General features: G+C 38.5%; 1 protein-coding gene across 1 annotated transcript in view; it reads left to right on the top strand.

Annotated features, from left to right (window-relative positions):
- The window catches only part of IPO7 (importin 7), a 28,173-nt gene extending 8,336 nt beyond the window's left edge, over positions 1 to 19,837 (top strand). The window contains 18 exon segments of the mRNA XM_010024402.1: positions 3,181 to 3,315; positions 3,852 to 3,951; positions 5,025 to 5,101; positions 5,463 to 5,579; positions 6,373 to 6,462; positions 6,982 to 7,147; positions 7,823 to 7,983; positions 8,820 to 8,948; positions 10,590 to 10,656; positions 10,735 to 10,821; positions 10,824 to 10,850; positions 11,119 to 11,216; positions 12,586 to 12,681; positions 13,948 to 14,168; positions 14,274 to 14,479; positions 16,047 to 16,251; positions 16,597 to 16,713; positions 18,929 to 19,837. Of these exon segments, the coding sequence (XP_010022704.1) occupies positions 3,181 to 3,315; positions 3,852 to 3,951; positions 5,025 to 5,101; positions 5,463 to 5,579; positions 6,373 to 6,462; positions 6,982 to 7,147; positions 7,823 to 7,983; positions 8,820 to 8,948; positions 10,590 to 10,656; positions 10,735 to 10,821; positions 10,824 to 10,850; positions 11,119 to 11,216; positions 12,586 to 12,681; positions 13,948 to 14,168; positions 14,274 to 14,479; positions 16,047 to 16,060 (1,791 nt within the window). The 3' untranslated portion in view covers positions 16,061 to 16,251; positions 16,597 to 16,713; positions 18,929 to 19,837.
- Positions 19,838 to 23,578: the final 3,741 nt, after the last annotated feature.

Genomic DNA, 23,578 nt, shown 5'->3' with positions numbered 1-23,578 from the left:
TGGTACGGGATTAAAGGTTGTTCAAGTATAACCTCGAAACAGGTTGATGATAATATTCTCATAATCACTTCGATTATTCTTTTTATCTACTCAGTATCTTTTTGTCATTTGCATATCACCCCACCCCCCCTCAAAAAAATTTAAATCCAGTACATGCAGCATTAGTTCCAGCTAAACTTTCTTAAGCTTGGCCAAAACAGGCTAAGCTGCCTAGCTGGAATACCTTGATTTTTATCCCTTGTGTTAGCAGCTGTTTTGCTCTAGACATTTCTCCTTTTGCAAGACCTGATGGCCAGAACTAAGCCGTGGTTGAACACTACTGCCTGGTTGTTCATTTGACACAGCTGCAGAATTTGCTTTATTTGCCCTGGACCCTCCAACCCACATTCTGCTTTCCCTCACTGCAATTCTTAAACCTTTTCTTAATCTTAATTCCTTATTGCATCTGAATCATGGAACTGCTTAGATTTATGAAAAGAGAGGACCAAAAGACTTGTCCGAAGTAGCATGGCTGCAAAGACTATTTGTTAGGCCTCAGCTTAGTACTTACTTCAAAAGACTATTCCTTATCCTTTCAAGTACTATTGATGAATTCAGGTTTTCTGTGTGCTGTGCTGTTACGTGGGAGAATCTCCCTCTCTCTCTCAAAAAACCCCCTAACCTTCAGGTTCTTCTAAAATTTAAGTACAGCAGCAAACTTCTTGTATAAGCTTTTCCGCAGAGAAGACTGTATTAGAATCTGGTCTATTTTGCTGAAGACCCAGTGTCGTGGTTTAAGCCCAGCCGGCAACTTGGAACCACGCAGCCGCTCGCTCACTCCCCCCCTTTTCCTTCCTCCCCCCGCTCCCGGAGGGATGGGGAGGAGAATCGAAGGAATGTAACTCCCACGGGTTGAGATAACAGCTCTCCAGTAACTAAAGTATAATACAAACCACTACTGCTACCAATAATAATGATAAGAGGAATAACAAGGGAAAAGGACATAACCGCTCACCACCCGCCGACCGATACCCAGCCCGACCCGAGCAGCGATCTGGGCCTTCCGGGTAACTCCCCCCAGTTTCTATACTGGGCATGACGTGCTGTGGTGTGGAATACCCCTTTGGCCAGTTTGGGTCAGGTGTCCTGCCTCTGCTTCCTCCTGGCTTCCCCTCCTCTCTGGCAAAGCATGAGACTGAGAAAGTCCTTGGTCAGAGTAAACATTACTGAGAAACAACTAAAACCATCGGTGTTATCAGCGTTGTTCCCAGACTGAAAGTCACAAACACAGCCCTGCACCAGCTACTAAGAAGGAGAAAAATGACTGCTGTAGCTGAACCCAGGACACCCAGGATTACTACTTTCGCCTAGAACAAAGAACCCCTAATGTGTATGTTTTAAATCAGAGTAGTTTGGGTTGGAAAGGACCTACCTTCAAAGGTCACCTAGTCCAACCCCCCCACCATGAGCAGGGACATCTGCAGCCTGGCCTTGAATGTCTTCAGGGATGGGGCATCCACCACCTCTTTGGGCAACCTGTTCCAGTATTTTACCACCCTTACTGTAAAAAAAAAATCCTCCTCCCATCCAACCTCAATCTCTCCTCTTTTAGTTTAAAACTGTCACCCCTTGTCCTATTGCAACAGACCCTGCTAAAAGGTCTCTCGCCATCTTGCTTATAAACCCCTTTTAAGAACTGAAATGCTGCAATAAGGTCTTCTCAGAGTCTTCTCCGGGCTGAACAACCCAGTCTTTAAGCCTGTCCTCATAGGAGAGGTGCTATATCCCTCTGATGAAGGCCCTCCTTTTATGGCCCCCCTCTGGACCCTCTCCAAAACGTCCATATCTTCCCTGAGCTGAGGAATCCAGAGCTGGGATCTCACCAGAGCAGAGTAAAAGAGCAGAATCACTTCCCTTGTCCTATTGGCCCTGCTCCTTTGGATGCAGCCCAAGATATAATTGGCCTTCTGGGCTACAAGCACACATTGCCAGGTCATGTCCAGTCTTTCATCCACCAGTATTCCCAAGTCAGGAGTACTCTCAACCCCTTCATCCCCCACTCTGTATTGATACTGGGGTTTGCCCTGACTCAGGTGCAGGACCTTGCACTTGGCCTTGTTGAACCTCTTGAGGTTCACATGAGCCCACTTCTCAAGCTTGACCACATCCCTTTGGATGGCATCCTGTCCCTCAGGCATGTCAGCTCGCATCTAGAGCATAAAACCATTTGTAAAGCCAAGAATTTTGATGGTGAGTGAATGAATCTTTAAACTCAAGTGTGAGACATCACCTTTGGGAGAAAGGCTTCAGTGTTTCTGTAATAAATGTTATCAATGTTTCAAAATAATAAATCTAATTTTCCCAAAATGTTTTCTTGGTGATGTTACAGATTGATAGATATCAGTTTTTGATTATTTTTTTTTAAACTTTGTTTATGTGAAAATGAAAGCCTGGAAATGGGATTTGTCATTTCTCTCCAGTTGGTGCTGCTGCTTTTGAAGGTGCAGTGTTGCCACTGACTTGGATTGGGCTACAAGGAAATCCCCCTTGCATTACTAATACCAAACTTTCCAGTGAGGTGGAATTTAATTGCTAGCGATGGTCCCATGTGCATTTCATGTCCTTATTTTTGGAGAGCCATGAACTTCAACAAATGTAAATAGCTCTGTATAGTTCTGAATGCTACCTCAGGAGAAGAATTGAGTCCAGAAAGCCAAGGGAGGAGGCTGGTTCATCATTCTTTATCCATGTATATTCTTCATTCAGTGTCATTGCTGTAAGGCTGCACATAGGCAAGAATCAGTAGGCTGTGTGAGTGTGTTTTACCAGTCCAGTGTTTGGGCATGAATTTCAGTCCCCCAAAAGCAGCAAGGTGGAATAATAAACCTCTGAGGAAAAGGTCTCCTGGGCTGTGTTGGTGATGAATTAGCGTGTATGTTTTGTCTTATTAAAGGTTTGTATTTTTAAAAGTTGTGCAGTACCTGATGTGAGCTTCAAATTGCCTTATAAAATTAACAGTGACATTTAGTAGAAGGTTTAGTCAGTACCCATTTTAGTCTAATGAACAAAGAGGTTTGATTTGGGGTTTTTTTTGTTGGACATAGAGGGGTTCTTGTACAGGATTGTGAGGGAGGGTAGAATTCTTCTGGTTAAAATGGTCTGTGTTCAGTATAAGCTACTGATGAGATCTGATTTTTCTAGGTGTTGCTGAAGGTGTTGTATCAGTACAAGGAAAAGCAGTACATGGCTCCTAGAGTTCTGCAGCAAACACTGAATTACATCAATCAAGGAGTGTCACATGCAGTCACCTGGAAGAATCTGAAACCTCATATTCAAGTAAACCATTTTTGGGGGTTTAGTGCTTAGGTGACTCAGTAGTACATTAGTCAGTCTGTATGGTGTTTGTAGCCTTGCTACAATTCAATTCTTGGGGACCTATGTTATAAATTACTGGTGGAAAGAGTTTAAGCCTGTTTGGTGAAGGTTACCCAGATCCACGAGCAAAGCTGCGTAATGGCCTTTTTTGTTGTCAGTCCTTTGTGCTTTAATATATATATTAAGGATTACAGTGTAACACAGCAATGAACAAACTTGGAGATGGTGTTAACTGCTGAATTTATGGCACTGAATTATCTCCACATACCATTATCCAAAGCACATATAATAGCTTGTGCTGCATTGCAGCTCCACCTTAAGTTAAAAGATACCTTTTTTGTAAGGTAGCGCATAAAATCTGCTATGTCCAAATACATTTTATGTGAGGAAGTGACAGGGTAGGCACAATCTGTGAAATACAGGACAGAATATAGAGGTTGATTTAGTAGTGCTAGCCTGTTTTCAACCTCCTTTTTCTTTTTTTTTTTTAATTGCAGGGGATTATCCAAGATGTTATTTTTCCATTGATGTGCTATACAGATGCTGATGAAGAGCTTTGGCAAGAAGATCCATATGAATATATTCGCATGAAATTTGGTGAGAATTTGAAATCTTCTCCTGTCAAAATATGACTTCACACAAAGGGGTTTTTATGATTTTTTTGTGTGTGTGTGAAAACAGGGATGGCTTTAATCTTTAAAATTCAAAAAAGATAAAAACAGTTCGCATTATCCAAATAATAGAGCTTCATATAGCTAACTTCTCAATGTAGTGGTGGAAATGACAGACAACATATGACAGTCAGCAATGACACAGGTGTTTCTGCACTTGAAAACGTAGCTAATTTTGGCAGTTTCAAAGTTTCTGTTATAAGCAAAACAGCCCAGGTCTTGGTAACAATAACTGCATAAATTTAATGTTGTTAAAAGTTTATGCTTTATAGCAGCTAATATTTCAAGCCCTGGAGTTTTTACGATCCTAAGGAAATTCACACATGGCACAGTTCAGAACAGATTTACCATAATGGCAAATGAAACATTATGGAGTAAGCCTAGCATTCCAGATTTGTCTTCTGTGGCTTGCTGCTTTGTTGCTGAGGTTTACTGTAAGTCTATGCAGCCCTTTCAGGCTGGGGTAGAAAGAAGACAATTCAGCCTTCCTGAACAAATTCTTCCCTCTGCTAGGACTTTTCTGTAGCTAGATCAAGAAATCTTGATGGATTTGGGAGTTTCTTATCCCTCAGGTCAGAGGCAGACCTGTAAACAGTACAAGTATGATACAAGGCTCTGATAATCCTCTTCTGCAGAGAAATAAGAAACCGAGCATTTTTAACTCAATTAGGTGTGCTTGCCAGCACAGCAAATAACATATATGTCAATGCTGCTGCTACTGATAAAAAAGATTTATCTTAAGGTAGGCAATCTCCCAATTTCATATCGCACATGTAGAGAGTCAGTGATCATGCAAAAGGTGAAACGTGTATCAGTAGTCTCCAACCATGTGTGGCTGTTGTTTGGGCTGGAATATCTGCTGTAAGAAAGGATGATTAACCACCTGGAAAAAAGGAAAATTGTTGCTCTTTGGTTTCATATTAAATCATTAGATTACATTAGGATCATGACCTGTAGTAAAGGACCGGGTTTTATAGCTGTTATGTGTTTATTTCATAGACGTATTCGAAGACTTCATTTCTCCAACAACTGCTGCTCAGACATTATTGTTTACATCATGTAGTAAAAGGAAAGAGGTAAGCTATTCACGGATTTTACTTAAATACAGCATTAGCTTATAGCTCTAATTTCTAGTCTCCCTTTGCTGATAGACCTACTAATAAAAGTTCTACTTTTCTGCTCCATGTCATATCATAGCGCACTAAAATTAATAATTTCTCTCAAATTTATTTTGCACTGGTCTTATCTGTGAGTTTTGTATTTGCCAGTTGCCCTAGGACCTATCAAGAATGTTGTGTGTTGATAACGAAGACCTAAAACATTCTCCAAATTCCAGACTTGGAGCAGATTATTCGCGATTTAAGCATTTCAGAGCATCAATAATGATACCTGAGATGATTGATTGAAATACTTTGACTAACTTTACATGTAATTTAGGTCTTGCAGAAGACAATGGGCTTTTGTTATCAAATCCTTACGGAGCCAAATGCTGACCCTCGTAAGAAAGATGGTGCTTTACATATGATTGGTTCTTTGGCTGAAATTCTCCTAAAAGTAAGCATAACAGATCTGGTGGTTATCTTGGTTCTTTCCCTGCTCCCTTACTTTCTTTTACATCTAGTGTCTTGGAAAAAATGGGAATAGCTCTGTGAGTTTACAAGACTTTGAACCACTGCCTTTTTTTTTTCTTTTTTTTTTAAAGCTGTTGAGTTGAATTGGTTTTGTTCTGTTGTCAACTTAATCACACAAGTTTTATTAGGTCATGTACAAGTTCAGGTCATTGTTTTAAGTTCCTTTAAGTTCTCTGCTTTTAATAAGAATTGCTACACCGTTTCCTGCGTTGCACTTGACTACATTCCCTTTTTGTGAAAGAAAGGAAGGGGAAAAAAAATCCTTTCAGTGAGAGGCTGTTGATTTAATGAGAGCTTTTCTGTGTGTAGAAGAGAGTGAAATTAGCAACCTTGCTCAATTAGCATGATAGCAGAAAAGATGCAAGGCATGGATTTGTATTTGGACCATGGCTCTGAGAAGCTGCCCTGATCACTTTTGCTTTGATACCATAGTACTGTACTGCCAAGCAAAAGGTGTCTATAGGAGTCAGAAAATGACAGGGGGGAAAAAAGTGTCTTTATTTTGACTGAAACTTCTAGAAGTCCGTGTAGGATCCAAGTTTAATTATTAATATGGAATTTCATTGTTGCTTAATGCAGTTTAATAAAGGGGGAAGTTAGAAGTCTGAGAGTTTTGTTACACTGCTCACGCTTTATATGCGACTTTTTTTTACTGGATTAGAAATGCATTTCTATATGAATTTTAAACTACTGCGTTTCTATTCATTTTCTAACAGAAGAAGATATATAAAGATCAGATGGAATATATGTTGCAGAATCATGTGTTCCCTCTCTTCAGCAGTGAGCTGGGTTACATGAGAGCACGGGTAAGAAAGTGTAAGATTTACTGTTAAGACACTGTCCATTGCAACTGAAGAGTTCAGGAATATGCTTTGTATTTTTCCCTCTTAACAAACATGCTCCTTTCTGTACCTTTTCTGTAATGAATTGTATTCTTATTTCAGAGATTAATATCAGTCTTTATGTGTGATTATAGATAGCTACTGCGTAGCTTTAAAATGGCTGCAGAATTGTGTGCATAGTTACCCGTCTGTGTCTGGTGGTATGGTCTATCTGTGTTTTGCATTTAGACTGCACTGCTCACACAAAACCTGTGGCCAAAGATGAACTTGAGATCATAGTACTGGCTTAGTGATGTCTGAAAGACAAGCCTCCCACTGGCCAGCCTCCATACTCTCAAACATCTTCATCTGTTAAAAACTTTTAGAGTATCTTTATTCAGCAGTAGTTGTACTTTCTGTAGGTGTTTGGTATACAAATAGTCGATAATCCCATTTGTAGTTTCTGTAACTCTGAATTTGTTCAATGTGTTTGTTTTTTCTCAGGCTTGTTGGGTTCTTCATTATTTTTGTGAAGTCAAATTTAAGAGTGACCAGAATCTGCAGACAGCCTTAGAACTCACAAGACGGTGTCTGATAGATGATAGGGAAATGCCTGTGAAAGTGGAAGCTGCAATAGCACTTCAAGTTCTGATCAGTAATCAAGAGAAAGGTAGCTCTCTTTTCTTAAAGCTGCAGCAAGTTTTAATGGAATAGGCATTAATATTGCAATGTTCAGGGAGACTTGTTCTCTTCTTTCCTGATGTTAATTTAGTACTTAAAATTGTAATTTGTAATCACTTACCATAATCTTCCAGCTGGAAAATTTTATATTACAATTTCATGGTACAATAAATCCCATTTTATAGCACCTGATCATTGAATCAGAAATACAGTGGCAATACAAGCATATCTGTCAGCATATATTCATCCATGTTCAAATTTATTTTTTAAAGAAGTTGTCTTTATCCTGGCAGGCTTTCCATTGCTCAGGATTCCTGAAGCTGGCATAAAAGCCACAAAGCAAACGTAAATTCTGTATCAGATACATTGTCTAATTTGGCAAAAATGCCTATGTACCCATTCCCGTTCAATTAAAATTTGCACTGATAAGTAATCTTGCATTTCATAAAGACTGTGGAACTCAGATTTTCATGCTGCAGTTATGATCCTCTTGGTGTAGATAACTTTTATTTAAAAATTGTTCTGAATATTAGTACTGCTGTAATGGCTTATGCTACCCATGCTTTTGGCATATTGATGCCAAAGCACTAAAAAGTATATATTGACTTTCGTATACTGTAGTTTCGTAAGAAGGTAAATTCAAATATTTCCACTTGTTTTACAGCTAAAGAGTATATTACTCCATTCATTAGACCTGTAATGCAAGCTTTACTTCATATTATAAGAGAGACTGAAAATGATGATCTTACTAATGTGATTCAGAAGATGATCTGTGAATATAGTGAAGAAGTTACCCCAATTGCAGTAGAAATGACGCAGCATTTGGTAAGAATTTTTGGTGACTTAGGAAGACATTTAATACGTGAAGGATTGGTATTTAAAATTAAGATAGTTGTCTATCAATCAGTAGCTGTTGTTTCTCCAGTCTAAGTGCAGTGATGCAAGTCATTTTTTTCTACATTTAGACTTTTTTCTCAGAAGCGGCTTCATAACTTGAACTAAATGGAAATTTATTAGAATGATTATAGAACTGTTTGAGAAATCTTCGTATTTTTTCCTGATAATGTTAATAATACATTCCAGTGGCACATTTTAGGTAGTCTCTACAATGTGACTTAGGTTTTCTGCTTTAAAAGAGGAAATTAAAGAGCAGATTTTTAATAAAAGTATCTGGTGTGAAAATATATTGTATGTAATGTGAGCATAAAATTGATTCTGCAGGAGAAATTCAGAGCTTGAATAGCCATATCTAGCAAGTTGTACCAGTGGTTTCAAAAACAGAGGTTAGCTCAGTGCTTCCCTACTGAATGTCCTTGCCTTGGAGTTTAAATTGTCCTCTTTGGGAATGCCTGCAAAGCGGTCCCATCTAGTTCAGCTAGCAATTACACCTTGCGTTAGAAAAACTTGCTCCAGAAAATGTATTCTTTTGCATGGAAGTGATGTCGTTTATATCTTCTTATTCAGTAATAGATAAAGGATGGCAGCTAAAAGGGCTTAATGTTCAACTTTTATCGATCTTGAAAACAAACTGTGGAATGGAGTTTTAAGGAAGACTTAGAAGTCCTCCTTAAATTGTGTAGAATACCAGACTTGCACAATTCATCTTGAAGCATGTCCTCGCTTAATGACATATATATGGGTTGTTTTGCTGTTACATGCAGGCAATGACATTTAACCAGGTGATCCAGACTGGACCAGATGAAGAGGGCAGTGATGACAAAGCAGTGACAGCAATGGGAATCTTGAATACTATCGATACACTTCTTAGTGTAGTTGAAGATCACAAGGAAGTAAGTAGAAATTACTTTAATTATGTAGTAGCAATATGTATTGTCTAAGACACTGAAAGTCTTCTGTAGTTCCAGTGCTCCTGGACGTTGTTATTTGAAAAACTATCCTTTTGGCCAAAAAAAGCTTAAAATGGAAAACAGTGAAGTACTTATGCAACAAAGTTGTAACAGAGTGGGTCACATTTCTAACACAATACCTGGAGTAATAAAGCATAAATGTTGCCACAGTATTCCCCACAAGAGTGTAGGTCCTTGTTCAGATGGGTAAAAGAAATTTGTCTCTTTCACAGATGGATCTGTCAGCTCTACTGGAAAAACGCGTTTGATTCGATGAGCTCTGTCTTTCAGAGAAAATAGATAAAACTTTAGTTAGCTTTGAACATTGACTCTGCTGCCTTAGTTTGCTCTGTGCAGCAGAATCAATGTCCGTAAATACAGCTGTCGTGGCTGTGATAAATAATAGGTTTTTTACCTGCCTAATCTGCCCTGCAGATTTCTCCAGTGGGATGAAAACGTTTGTTGTTTAGTTTTGTTGTCCTGAATGGATTAATTTCTGTCCAGAATGCAGCTTGTTTGAAAGATGCTGAGTAAAATCTTTCTTGACAAAGTCAGCTACTGTTTTTTGAAAAATACATTATAGCTTTTTAGTGACTAAACAGTAATAAATTGTACTCTCAGGGCTCTGAAGTCTTCACTGAGGAAGCAGCATAATAGGAATTCTGAATGCCCAAGGGTGCAATCCAGTGCTGCCATGCAATAAACAAGGGACCAGTTCAGCTCATTTACTTGTTGTTAAAGCTGCTCAGAAAGCTTGTAATGTACTTGGGTTTGTCAGCAAATTCTTGCTATCTAAATGAAAAGTTTGTGTAACAGTGTGCTAGTCCTGAGGAACTCAGCTGTAAAATGTTGATCGGTAAACATTTGTATTTAGAGACATCTCACACACGGTGACCAGTGTTCCAAGAGATAAGGGTATTTAGCTGGTTAGTTTCAAATCCTATTCTGCATAGCTAAGACCAGAAACTCAACCCCTATTTGTCCCTGTGCAAGGGAAGTGCCCTAAACAGGTTAAAGACTATTTTGGTGGACGTGTCCTTCCATGGACTAATAAATACTCACTGGGAAGAGTGTTTGAATCTGTAGATCTGCATTTACACTTATTGTCTGCATACAATACGAACATCCTAAGCTGGGTTAGGGAGATGGTTTGTGTTTGTTCTTTGGTTGGTTTTGATTTTTTTTTTTTAAAATTTCACTTTTCTGGAGCAGCAAATGCTTCCTGCAACTTCCATTGTTGACTGTTCTGATGTATACATTTACTTACTGTGTGTCTTAATGGGACTGAACTGTTGTATGTGGGGTTACTGTCAGGCTTCTCTTTTTAAAGGATACCCTATAATGAGAGTCTTCGAGTATTCAAAGAAGATTCCAAAACCACTTTGTGTTTAAAAACTGTTTTACAAATCCTTAGCCAGAGTGCTGCTTTTACACATTCGGTGCTTTAAAATATGAGAAATTTTGAATTGCTTTTAGAAGACTGTATTGTATAAATAGAAACTGCTTTAAGTAGTTTTATTTTAAAATTTGTTTCATTTCAACTCCAAAGTGTTGAAAACAGTCATAAATCTCTTTTTTTTGCAGATTACTCAGCAGCTGGAAGGAATCTGTTTGCAAGTGATTGGAACAGTTTTGCAGCAGCATGTATTAGGTATATGTACTTCCGTTGGCTTATTTTTTTAAGTGTATGGGAGAGGCATTAAATTTACCTGGATTCTGTTTGTTTTAGAGTTCTATGAGGAGATTTTTTCTTTGGCTCATAGTCTGACCTGTCAACAAGTTTCCGCACAAATGTGGCAGCTTCTTCCTCTCCTTTTTTAAGTGATGGCTTTGATTATTTTACTGGTAAGTGACACAAATAAATCAACCAAATGGTTTCATGTAAGTGAATTCAACCATACAGTGAACTGCATCTTGATTGCAGTGTGAAGTATTTAATTCTGCTGTGCTGCAACCAGACTTGTTTTGCTAAATATGCATGCTTATCTTGACAAACATTAAGCAAGTACTGTAATTAACTTATTAATACACAGATTTCAACCCGATTTTAACAGCTCGTCTAATAAAATATGCAGACGGTATCTTAATTGTGATCATTCTTCTTTTAATACAGACATGATGCCTCTCTTGCATAATTATGTTACTGTTGATACAGATACACTGCTGTCAGACACAAAGTATCTTGAAATGATCTACAGTATGTGCAAGAAGGTAAGCAAATGCCTTTGTGATAACAAAACCTGTGATCTCTGAAGTCATACACTCTTACTGGGTAGTGTTTACTGCAACAGCGGGCTCTGAAACTGAAGAATTTTTGACATCTGCTCCTCAAGCATTATGCTATTTAGCATCCTCTGTGATTCCACCAATTAAGTTATTGCAGAGAAATTAAGAGGTTGCATCAAATTTCAGATATATCCTTTTGCTAAAAAGGGAAAATAAATCATACACAACAAAAGCGGGCTTTGTGCACGTGTGTTTGGTGTCTTACATACTGTGCGTATGGGCATGCAAAATGTGTATGCATAATGCAAAAGGCAGTTTCTTTAGCTGAGATTTGTATCCTCGCTGTGACTGTGACACCACATAACATACGTTTGCTAAAGGTTTTAAATGTGAGCTAAAACAAGTGGAGCAGGGATGGAAAGCAGAGGGATAGGAATAGAAAGATATTTTCCCAAGTTCCTGTTAAGTCAGTGATGAAAGCTGGGAGTTGTTTGACTCAGTCCAGTCACTTTTGGGCAGTGCTTCTGTATTTAGCTTCTCAGCTTCTGTGTATTACAGGTAGCTGCCAACTGGGCTTTCTTTATCCAGTCAATATGTAGAATACGAAGCTTTCCAGAATGTTAGCCCTGTGCGAGGAAACTAATACTTCTTTGTAGGGTGGTGTTAATATTTTATAATCTCCAATAGTGATCTGTGGGGATTTCAGTTCTCCAATTCTGGATATCATGTGCTGTGTCTGTTTAAGGACTAGGGTGAACTGTCAGCTGCCCTGCCCATCATATTTCCTGAGTAATTCTTTTGACGATGTTTAGATACTACAGTGAGTAACTCTTCTTAGCCTCCTTAAAAACAAGTTGCAACCAGGCTGATTATAAATGCTTGAATATTTTATATATAAAAAAGAAAAATAGCTGTTCTAACCTCTTAGTGATTAGTGTTTTATTAGCTGAGCACAGTAAATCTTTAACCGAGAAGTTTTAGGTATTGTTTTGTTAGGTATTTATATATGCTGCTGGATATCCCAAATTTGTAAATACAATTTTTGCAAAATTCAGTATTTGTATAAGAAAAATCTGTTTTGTGTGTGGAAAGAAACCTTTGCAAAATGGCAGCTGATGCTTATACAGTTCCTGTTGTAAGCTCTGCTTCTATAGAGTTGTTGAGTATTTGTACATGTAGATTAGTTTTACCCACATTCTGCAATGCTTCGGTCTCTTGTTGTGATACTGAGCCATTGCTGTAGGTTTGGCTGCTTTACTGACGGGTGTTTATGCTAGTAGAGTGGGTTTTGCAGTAGAGTGGGTAAATTGATGTCAGTTTTTCAATATCATCAACAGTAATCGTTATTTTTCAGGTCCTTACAGGAGTTGCTGGAGAAGATGCAGAATGTCATGCAGCAAAGCTGTTAGAAGTAATTATTCTTCAGTGTAAAGGGCGTGGCATTGATCAGGTTGGTAACAGCTTTGGTTGTCACAACTCGTATTTAAAATGTATTTTATTCTTGACTACAAATTGATTATGTATTAACATCAGTTCTCTTCCAAGAAGTTTGTGTATATAGCTAATAATCCTGTCTTCTACTTCAGTGTTACTCGGTTAGGCTGTTACTGCACGCTTTGTCTCCAGGGTTTAGGACGCTGCAGAACTGCGAAAGTTTTAGTGACTCTGGAAGCGTACTGTTTTAGGAGCATCTTGGTTCAAAAAGTTGATCGAGTACATTCTAAGTTGATTCTGGTGAAAATTATTCAATCTGTCAAGTTAATAGCCTTCGAAGAAATAAGAATGAAAACGAAGTTCCTAGAATCCCAGTGTCATAGAGGAACCGGGGACTTCATTATGCACATATGGAAGTTGGAATTTGAGAGAGGAATTCATGTGCTTCTGCTGTGTGCATGACAAGCACTGTGTAATAGCTGTTTAAATACTTTTTGCATGCTTTTTAATACTTGTGGATATGGTCCCTGGAAACTTTAATTTTTAACTTACTTGAAAGAAAATCTTCTACAGCAAATTGGGTTTTTTCAGTGTGGCATCTCTGAAGAGACTACTCCTTTGAAGAGCTGTTTCTTTGGAGTGTTAGCACAGTCTCCTGACTTGGTTACGGATATTGAAAAACCACTAAGTTGATTTTTCTGGACTTCCTAGTGTACACATTTCCTCTATTTTTCCTTTTTGGAACACAAGATTACAGAACCAAAAGTTGCGTCTACTGTGCATGATGTCACAAAATCCATGTGCTTGGAGTAGATAAAATCTTTTCACCTTTACATTTCCTCTTTGTATATGACTTCTGCTGCCACTGAAAAATTATTCTCATTGTTTGCCCTCTATTTATGCACCACATTGGGTTTATGCCACTTCTCAACTCTGACTTGGTTACGGATATTGAAAAACCACTAAGTTGATTTTTCTGGACTTCCTAGTGTACACATTTCCTCTATTTTTCCTTTTTGGAACACAAGATTACAGAACCAAAAGTTGCGTCTACTGTGCATGATGTCACAAAATCCATGTGCTTGGAGTAGATAAAATCTTTTCACCTTTACATTTCCTCTTTGTATACGACTTCTGCTGCCACTGAAAAATAATTCTCATTGTTTGCCCTCTGTATTTATGCACCACATTGGGTTTATGCCGCTTCTCAACTTTACTGTGAAATACAGAACTACAAAGTTTGGTTTTGGTCGCTAAATTTGTAACGTTTCTCACTCTTCAGTGCATACCCTTATTTGTGGAAGCTGCATTAGAGAGATTGACAAGAGAAGTGAAAACAAGTGAACTGCGAACAATGTGCCTCCAGGTTGCCATAGCTGCTTTGTATTACAATCCTCATCTACTATTAAATACATTGGAAAATCTCCGTTTCCCCAATAATGTGGAGCCTGTCACTAATCACTTCATAACACAATGGCTTAATGATGTAGACTGTTTCTTGGGGTAAGTGTTTCTAGTTTTGAAGATTATTCTCTGTGATACACCCCTATATTACCTGGTTGTAAATTGTAACAAAACTTGAAACTTGTTTATTGTTTTGTTTTGTAGACTTCATGATAGAAAGATGTGTGTGCTTGGTTTATGTGCTCTTATTGATCTGGAGCAAATACCACAGGTTTTAAATCAAGTTGCTGGCCAGATCCTGCCAGCTTTTATCCTTTTATTTAATGGTTTGAAAAGAGCATATGCCTGTCATGCAGAACATGAAAATGACAGCGATGATGATGATGAAGCTGAAGAAGATGAGGAAACAGGTATGGAAACTGAAACGTTGCTGCTACTTTGTATTTTTCTTTTTTTTTTTCTTTTTTTTTTTTTTCTTTTTTTTGGTGGAGATGCTGAGTTTCTGCTGTCATTTAACCCAGCTGGCAACTAAGTACCACTCAGCTGCTCGCTCACTTCTCTCCCCAAACAACCCCCCAACAATAAACACAAGTGATGCACAACACAATTGCTCACCACCCACCGACCAATACCCAGCCCGACCTGAGCAACGATCAGTCCCTTCTGGGTGACTCCCCCCAGTTTCTATACTGGGCATGACGTGCTGTGGTATGGAATACCCCTTTGGCTAGTTCGGGTCAGGTGTCCTGCCTCTGCTTCCTCCTGGCTTCCCGTGTCCCTCCTCACTGGCAGAGCATGAGAGACTGAAAAGTCCTTGACCAGGGTAAGTGCTGCTGAGTTAAAACGGAACCATGGCCTTAATTCTCAGACTAAAGCCAAAACACAGCACTGCACCAGCTACTAGGAAGAAAAGTAACTCTATGCCAGCTGAAACCAGGACAGTTCCATTTTGGAATTCTTCAGAGTTCCCCAATTCCAAAAATCAAAAGCTGTGGTGTAACACTGGACATGTTTTAATGACTTTCAAGTCTATCTGACTTAGTTTTTAAGAGGGACTGGAAAATAATTTCCTAGGCTGTCTCTTCAAAGTCGGGTCAAGCTAGCTTTTATGTGTGGATGCTGTCATTGCTGAAAGGAATTATTACTGGGACATGTTTTCCATTTGAGTGAGGGATAAGAGTCAGCAGCAGGAGTTTCCAAGAGTCATCCTAATCCATTGTGCAGTTTGGACTATATATTACAAACTGTCCCTGCACTGCTGGTGTTTTAGCTGTACATTGAAAATAATAGTTCTTAGGATTTTTTTTCTTTCCTCCTTCCCCCCTCTTACCCCTTCAGAATTACCTGCAACTTCCTCCTGCTTCTTTCTTCCACCTTTCCCTATGCTTAAGCTTTTAGTTCTTGTTTCCTATTTTTATCTTTCCATCATCAACTTGGTGTCTTTCTGAGTGATTGTTTGGAACAGTTTTCCACACTCAAAAAAATACCTGTTTTCATCTATCTACTTAAAGCCCAGCTTCTTTTTGATCTCTACTGCTGAATTCTGGACTGTCTTGACTACTGTCATTATAAGTCATTCATACTGTTATATTTTGTATTTCTCAAGCGTTATTTTCAATAGCCCTTTTGAATGTGCCTTTAAAAGTGTTTTCATTAAATTATTTCAGACTTTCTTGGAAGCATGAATATTGCTTTGCTAAAAGTTTTATCAAGAGCTGTTACAAATTGTCTGGATGTACATTTTTCTATATACTTGTTATGATAATTAAATTTTCCCACTTGCACAGTTGGTGTGAGGGAGGAGCGTCTGGGTGCGGGAGACAACAGCGTTAGGAAAGGAGTTCAATGAGCCTTCTCCCTTTCCAGTCTGCACTCTGCTGGTGCATTGCTTGTTTTGCATAATCAGCCATCTTCCTAAAGAATTATTCTTACTATTCTTGAAATAAGCTTTATTTTTGTGTGGTATTTAATTCAGAGGAACTGGGGAGTGATGAAGATGACATTGATGAAGATGGTCAAGAATATTTAGAAATTCTAGCAAAACAGGCAGGTGAAGATGGAGATGATGAAGACTGGGAAGAAGATGATGCTGAAGAGACTGCTTTGGAAGGCTATTCCACAATTATTGATGATGAAGACAACCCTATTGATGAATATCAGATATTTAAAACAATTTTTCAGAGTAAGTAACTGTATTTCCTTTCCTGGCTAACAAGTTTTATTTTAACTTTAGTGTATACCATTGTAAACTAGAACCTGTCGAAAGCTTCCAAACAGTATGTGTTTTGCACAAATTCTTTCTTTGGAAAGGGGAAGCAATCATTAAACTTTAAGAGCTGGGGGAGATGCTTTAATGAATTTATGATGGGAGGGAAGAGGTCAGAGATTGTTTTAAGTGTTTTTAAACATCTGAAATTGTGTAAACCTAACCGAATATTATTCTGACTAAAACGGCAGTGAGTTAGTAAGCTTTGAGTTACAGAACAACAAACAGTTCCCTATTGCTTATGTGTTCTTTCTCTTGCAGCAATTCAGAATCGTAACCCTGTGTGGTACCAAGCTTTGACACAGGGTCTTAATGAAGAACAAAGAAAACAATTGCAGGACATAGCAACTCTGGCAGATCAGAGGCGGGCAGCACATGGTATTTTTCCCCCTTTCTACCATTAATTACTTCCTTTGCTGCTTGAATGCTGTTTATTTGCTCAAGAAGCATAACACAGAAAACGTCTGTAATTCAAGCCTGATAATGTCTTCATCAAAGCAGGGTTGTTTTACACTCCAGAAGTGTTTGAAATCTCTTAAAACTGTCAGGTCACAAAGCCTCAATGCACAAATTGTCTGGCATGCCACAGGTGTAAGGAATGATAGAAACGATTTAATGAAGTGGCCAAGTAAATAAAAGCATATTTGTCATAATGCCTTAGGTTTGAAAGCAATTGATTTGATTACCTGAAGGTGGATGAACTCTAGGTATGGTAAAAGACACATCAAGTGGCTGATAACTTACTTCCAGATGTGACCTAGTCCAGCTGGGATAGACAACAGGTGGAAGAATAACAAATTATGGAAGCAGTATCCATCTGTAAAGCTACATCATCGAGCCTATTAAATATTTCAGATTGTTACTCTTCAATACAGATAGTACAGATTTAAAAATACAGGAGAGAGGGCAGATCTTCAGGGGGGTTTGGGGTGGTCTCGTTTATTTCTTGCAAGTTTTCCCAGGTGTTTGAGAGTAAGACGCTCTTTAAAGTCAAGGCTAAATTTTGAGTGATCAGTCCAGTCTCATATCCTGCATCTTACTGAGCAATTACTCCAAGATGTGTTAAAAAGAGAAATTCAGAAACCTTTCGATAAAAGACTGGTAGTGAGAATGCACATTTTGCAAGTACTTTTTGTCAGGAAACAGCCTAAATTGCTTCACCATGCTTGTAAGTGTCCAGAATGGTCCACTTTTAATGGTTATAACACAGAGTTTCACTGTGACCTCTGTCAAGCACTAGACATCATACTGATGAGGTTATGTCCTACTTGAGCATTTTATGAAAAAGAATTGTTTTGACATTTTCAGCTGCTTATTCATAATGCAAGTTAGGTTCAGATTGTGAAGTTTAACTCAAGCAACTAGATTATTACAGGAAAATCTTGCTTACTTTCAGAGGATAGTGATACCCCATTTAGGCTACCTACCACACATGGGGACATCCTGTTAGATGGAATATAATTATCTCTCATTAATGTAGGTAAGAAGAATTTCCATAAGCTAAGAGATTTGTCTTCTGTGCACTATGGAGCCGGGAGGGAACAAAGCAATGCTCCCCAGGTCATATTCTCCCCCTGTTCATCATCAGCCATGGCAACACTTTTCTGGCCTGTTTCCAAAGAAACGGAGACAAAATGCAGATCTTCTAGATAATATGAGCTATATTCCCAGAAAGAGAGAGATTACAACTATTTTGAGGTAGGAGAAAGCTCCTAGACTAGAAGTAAGACATTAATAAGTGTTGTTATCGTGACCTGGGAATAATACAAACCACCTTCAGCGTTCTCTAGGTTGTAGTAGAGGTACAGTGTAAATTGCCAACCTAATTTTCAGTTGCCCATGTATTAGAGCTTGTAAACCCCAGTGCTACAGTGATCTTTGAAGGACAGAATATGCAGCTAATAAAACCAGTCAGCTTAACTATCACTGTTATTTACAGTGATGGATATGTGGGCCTCGGATGCCTGAAGGTTTGGTTGAAAATGAGAAAGGATAAGCTTGATAGTTTTCTCTCAGAATTGTGTTACATGGTCTGGTAACCCAAACTCCAGATTATCTGCCTGGGTATGGGTGGGGAAATGCGGGTGTACTAAAAATGTCTGTTTCATGTGCTTCAGTGGCTATCTCTGCTTGTATTGTTGAATTGAGATGGGAACACTGGAATATTTAGTTAATACCTGTGTACTGCTTTTTTGTACGTGTGCCCTGTTACTGATTTGATTGAGAAGTCTATTAATGTTAATCAGAAAGAATCGGGTGACTGTTAGCAGGTTTAAAGTCCACCATCCATTCAAGTCCTATTTCTGAAATGTGACAAATCACAAACTTGTGTCCAAAAGCTGAAGTGTGGGCTTTTTAAAATGTAAGTTAATTTAAGCATAGCTATAACAACATTGATAAATAAATAGTCCATCTATTGTTTGGGGCCTGGCACATTTCCACTTTGTGGGTGCTGATCACTTCCTTGGCTAACCCCAGGTTAAACCTGTATCTCTGAGAGACTCAAAACAGTCAGTTACAGAATCTGAATCTGTCTTCCCCCCTACACACACACTACTGTATCTTCCTTCTGTTTTGTTTTGTTTTGTTTTAGAATCCAAAATGATTGAAAAGCATGGAGGATACAAATTCAATGCTCCAGTTGTGCCAACTTCATTTAATTTTGGAGGCCCTGCCCCAGGAATGAATTGAATTATCACTTTTCCTGCTACTGTGTGATTGTAGTGAAGAGCTTGTGTTCCTCCCAATAGTGGTTCCAGAACTGGTTCATGTTATCTACAACTCACTCTAAACTAATTGATAAATAGATTGGACAAAAGCCCCAGAAGAGGGACCTGGTCATGCAACCTAATACTGGAAAGCAAACCAGAGGTTTTACTGAAGATAGGAAGAATCTGAATTTAAAGCTTCAAATGACACACTTTGGAAATCGGAAATCAAGAGGGGATGTCATGAAGGCAGCTTTTCTTTTTCTGAGGAAAAAATACAGGCATGGGCTGCAGGACTATTTAAAATGTCTCATTTACAGTACAAGCTAGAAGGCAGACTTGATTTTTACACCTGTGGCAGTATGAGTATTTGCCCAATTTGTTTCCCTTTTCTCCCTTCCTATTGGGTGTCTATTCTTTTAATGTAAATAAGATAAGGTAATCAGATAGCCTTACTTAATCTTCATCATTTCCATTTATAAAGATTGTTCATATGTAGAATATTGGACACTTAATGTAGCACTACATAACTGATAAATCTGTAAATGAATTAGCACTTTCATATTGAAACAAGCCTGCTAGCCTATGTACAAAAATAGCAAAATGTTTGCTGTTTATAAAAATAAAAAATAAGGGATGTATTGGAAAATAATTTCCAGGTATTAATTTAAAATGAACTAGCAGTTTTGTACCTGGTGACTTTGTGGTGCAGTCACCTCTGGTTGTGACTTGAATTCGGTTATGTAAAAAGGGGTTAGTGATATTTCATTGCTGCTAAAGAAAAAATAGCAACACCCTCCGTGTCCCTTGTTTTTCTTAAAGATCTCACTGTACAAGGTGAAATTTGGATACAAATGTGTACTGTAAGCACTGAGGAAAACGTTATCTTTTCTAAAGCAGGTTAATAAGGTGTGATGTTCTGCTCTTACAGAGTCGATTTGAAGTGTGTGGATGAAACATCTATACATGCAGTCTGTTAAAAACACAATAGTTTAATTCGGCTAATCTGGGCTATGATCTAGGAAGGTAATTTTTTCCCCTAATTTTGCAAAATAAATTTCCCCCCTACCCCCCCCCAGCATATGTGGTAGTGCAGGTGCACTACTCCTGCATTTCATTCCCCCTCTTTCTGCACTCCCAGCATTCGTGTGTGCTGTTGTCTGCCTGATCCAGACAGTGTATTTGAAGTTTTGCCAATCTTTCATTTTTGAAGCTACAATTTTCTTCCTTCAAAGTTGCTATAGTAACTAGTATTTTAGCTAGAGAGGCAAAATACAGTTCCCTCTGGGACCACTATCAAAACCACTGTATGAAGAAGCCAGCAGGGAGATGCTGTGAATGGGTAGGCTTAAATGCCCCCTTTTTCTTTTCTAAAAGCAAAAATCCATAGGTTTCAGATCTTCCCTTGAGATCGTTGGTGTCAGGTCTTTTAAATCAAATGTTTTGGGTTTTTTTTTTTTTTTTCTTTTGGCTGTTTTTATATAAAAATGTCACCTGCTGTTACAATTGATATTAAACAAGCTACCTTAATTTAATGTAAGCCTCCAAAATTTAAATACAGGTTAAAATAAACTGAGTTTATATCTGTAAAAATGAAATGCACATATATATATATTATGATACTCAAAATGCAGTCTTCAGAAAATTGGTTTGTGTGGTGTGGTTTTTTGCATCAGCAGAGTAGCAGGAATCGGTGGTTTGGGGTTTCCTTGACGAGCTGACCAGCACCATGCTCTGCCTTCCATTTGTTGCACAACCGCTAGCGCTTCTCTGGGCCGGTGTAATGGGTTTTTCCAGTCACTCCTCTCTGGTCTGCCTTTCTTCGGCAAATAGAATTCCCTGCGCACAGAGTGCTAACGTGAGAGACTGAGCCAGGACTATAATGCCACGTTGCCCTAGCCGAATACCAAAGGGATACTTTAAAGCAGATTGTGGACTTAAAAGGATGGATATTGCACCTGATGTGAAAAAGCCTAAAAAATTAAGCCTTGAATGAGAGTATCCATTACAGTAGTGGTATGAGAACCACAGTAATACTTTTGAATCTTTAGCTGACTGGCCAAGTGCATATAGCAGAACTGTTTTGGTTTTTTTTGTAAATGTGCAACTCACGAGCACGTACAGGTGTGCTCCAGCTTCAAGATATCTCTAGACAAGGTTTTATTTTTGTAGAACGAAAGTGACAGACATAATTACAGCATGCCTTTTCCTGTGCATTCCTTGACCTTGAAAAATGCCCAGTTTGACATAAATCATTTCTGAACATCTGCTTGTTGGTATCTGCTTATCTTGTTACACATCCCCAGAAATGTAAGAGAACGTTTTAGGACGGATGAGACGCTTTGCCTCATGGCAGAAGATGCAACAGAGCATGAGTGAGAAGGCTCCATGTACAAAGAATATTGAAAAAATGAGGGGAAAATCACCAATTCTAGTGCCACTGTCATTTCTGGAACAGTAACATTTTTCAAGTCATGAGTCAAGGGAAGAATTTTATCTTGGTGTGAGGAATACAGTCTTACTTCAAGGGTGCTTTTATGTGTCGCTAGACTGGTTAGCAAGGAGCATCTTTTTTAAGAATGGATCTAGAACTTTGCTTTCCTTTGCTCCAAGAAATGTATTTATATAAATTGCAAAACAATTTTGCATTGTTGTTGGTGGTGATAGTGCATTTTGTGATGCAATATATCAATTTCAGTGATAACACTTATGTCAAATTTAAAACTGATCTTCCTCCTAGAAGTTGCACTTACCCTTTCTGTTTTCAAGGATAATGCAACTCTAAAGGAAGAGGTGGGAAATTTAAAGCCTCTGTTTTTTCTATTATGGAAGATCTCCTTGGATTAATAAACATCTAAAGCAAATCCTTATCTTCACTCATCTCAGTGTGGTGTTTTGAATGTAGCTGTATTCTTAATAGTACTTTGGAGTCCTGTTCTAGTTATATAGCTCTAAGGTTTCTATTCTCTAAAATATTTCTTCAAGCAAATGTTAGGCACAACCAGTTCTTTTAACTGTGTTAAATATAAAAGGCGTATCTCAAACACTGTTTTTTAAAATGTTGCCATACTGGATAAATTTAGTAACATTTTTTTTCCTAAATGGCTACCCTTAAAGGAATTATTCATAGCTGTCAGCACAGTACAGCAAAGCTCCGTTCAAATCTCTTGTAGCCTAGAATTACTACTGCAAGATTCAAGAAGTCTGCAGTGGATTAATTTCCAAATACTTCACAATAACCAGGCAGATGATTTTAATAATGCCTAGTAACTGTTAACCTCATTAGTTTTATGGATTGATTATCATTCTGAAGGAAATTTATTCCTCTTGCCACCATCAGTTCTCAAAGAGTAGAAACATCATGAAGCTTCTCTGTGGGTTTTATCTTTGCATGTTTACAGCGAGTTCCTTTTCAGTCTTTCCTCATACATACTTTGTCTTGCTAACTGTTTTCACTTATGTTTTCATCTTTGGTATATGATCAGCAGTAGATGAACACCACTTCGGAACATCTATGTAGAAGTGGACATTTGGTTTGGTTTTTTGAAACGTAGTTAGGTAGAGCACTGCAGTTCTGCTCAGTTCAGTATCCCAAGTTTGCACCTGAAGGCAGAAGTACGACAACAACTTTATCAAAATTTGAGGGAAGTTTGGAACATCCAAGTCTCTGTATTCTGCTGTTACAGACTATGAAAGTCAAAGTGGAGTTTCTTGAGCTGGGTTTTTCTGTGTGTTCTGTGGGGCCTTCCACACACCCAGAACCATGAATGTAGAAAAGCTTTGGCATAGCGATACCGATTACTGGTTACTTGCCTATCAGTATGTAGCTTCTGTCTTAAGTGGTGTATTACTGGCTCGGTATTGTCATATTTCTGCTTTTTATAACAAAATGTTGATGCTAGAAACAGCAAGCACTTCAGAATAGGACACAGAGTTGAGGATTTGACTTATGTTTATGAGTTATCTGTTAACATAAAGGAGTTGGTAAAACCAAAATAGAATTTTATCTTGTCTTGGGTCTGCTCCTGTATGCCAAATCAAAGCGATGGCAGTAATCTGTGTTTTGGGTGGGTCAAAGCTTCCAATTAAGAAACACAAAAGGAAAACTTGAAACTAAGAAAGGAAAACTGCTGTTAGCCCTGTCTGGGAATAAGCTAGTTTGGCTATTACTGTATGACTGAAAGAATTTAGAACTATTATTCTGGAGGCAAAAAGATCTTAAATGCTTTAATGTCTGTTATGCTCAGAAAGCTCAAGTAAGCCCGACAGATCTGGGCACACTGTCCCGTCAGTGGTGATGGCTCATTTCAATTGCACAGCTGGATTTTCTTCGAAAACTCTTATTTATCTACCAATAGTTCTGATACCCTTTAAGTGACCGAGGAGCCGTTGTTGGGCTATAGCACGTTTCCATGTAAGGATATATATTCTCAACGTAAGCTTTGAGAACAGCCCTTATACGCAAGAGCTGGGCTGAAATGGCAGAAGGTAACGCGGCCCGGGCAGCCCCTCCGCCGAGCACCGCGCCCGGCACC

This window comes from Nestor notabilis, unplaced genomic scaffold (assembly GCF_000696875.1).
Source record: "Nestor notabilis isolate BGI_N333 unplaced genomic scaffold, ASM69687v1 scaffold7261, whole genome shotgun sequence".
Lineage (NCBI taxonomy): Eukaryota > Metazoa > Chordata > Aves > Psittaciformes > Psittacidae > Nestor > Nestor notabilis.
This window is presented reverse-complemented; position numbering and strand designations above follow the sequence as displayed.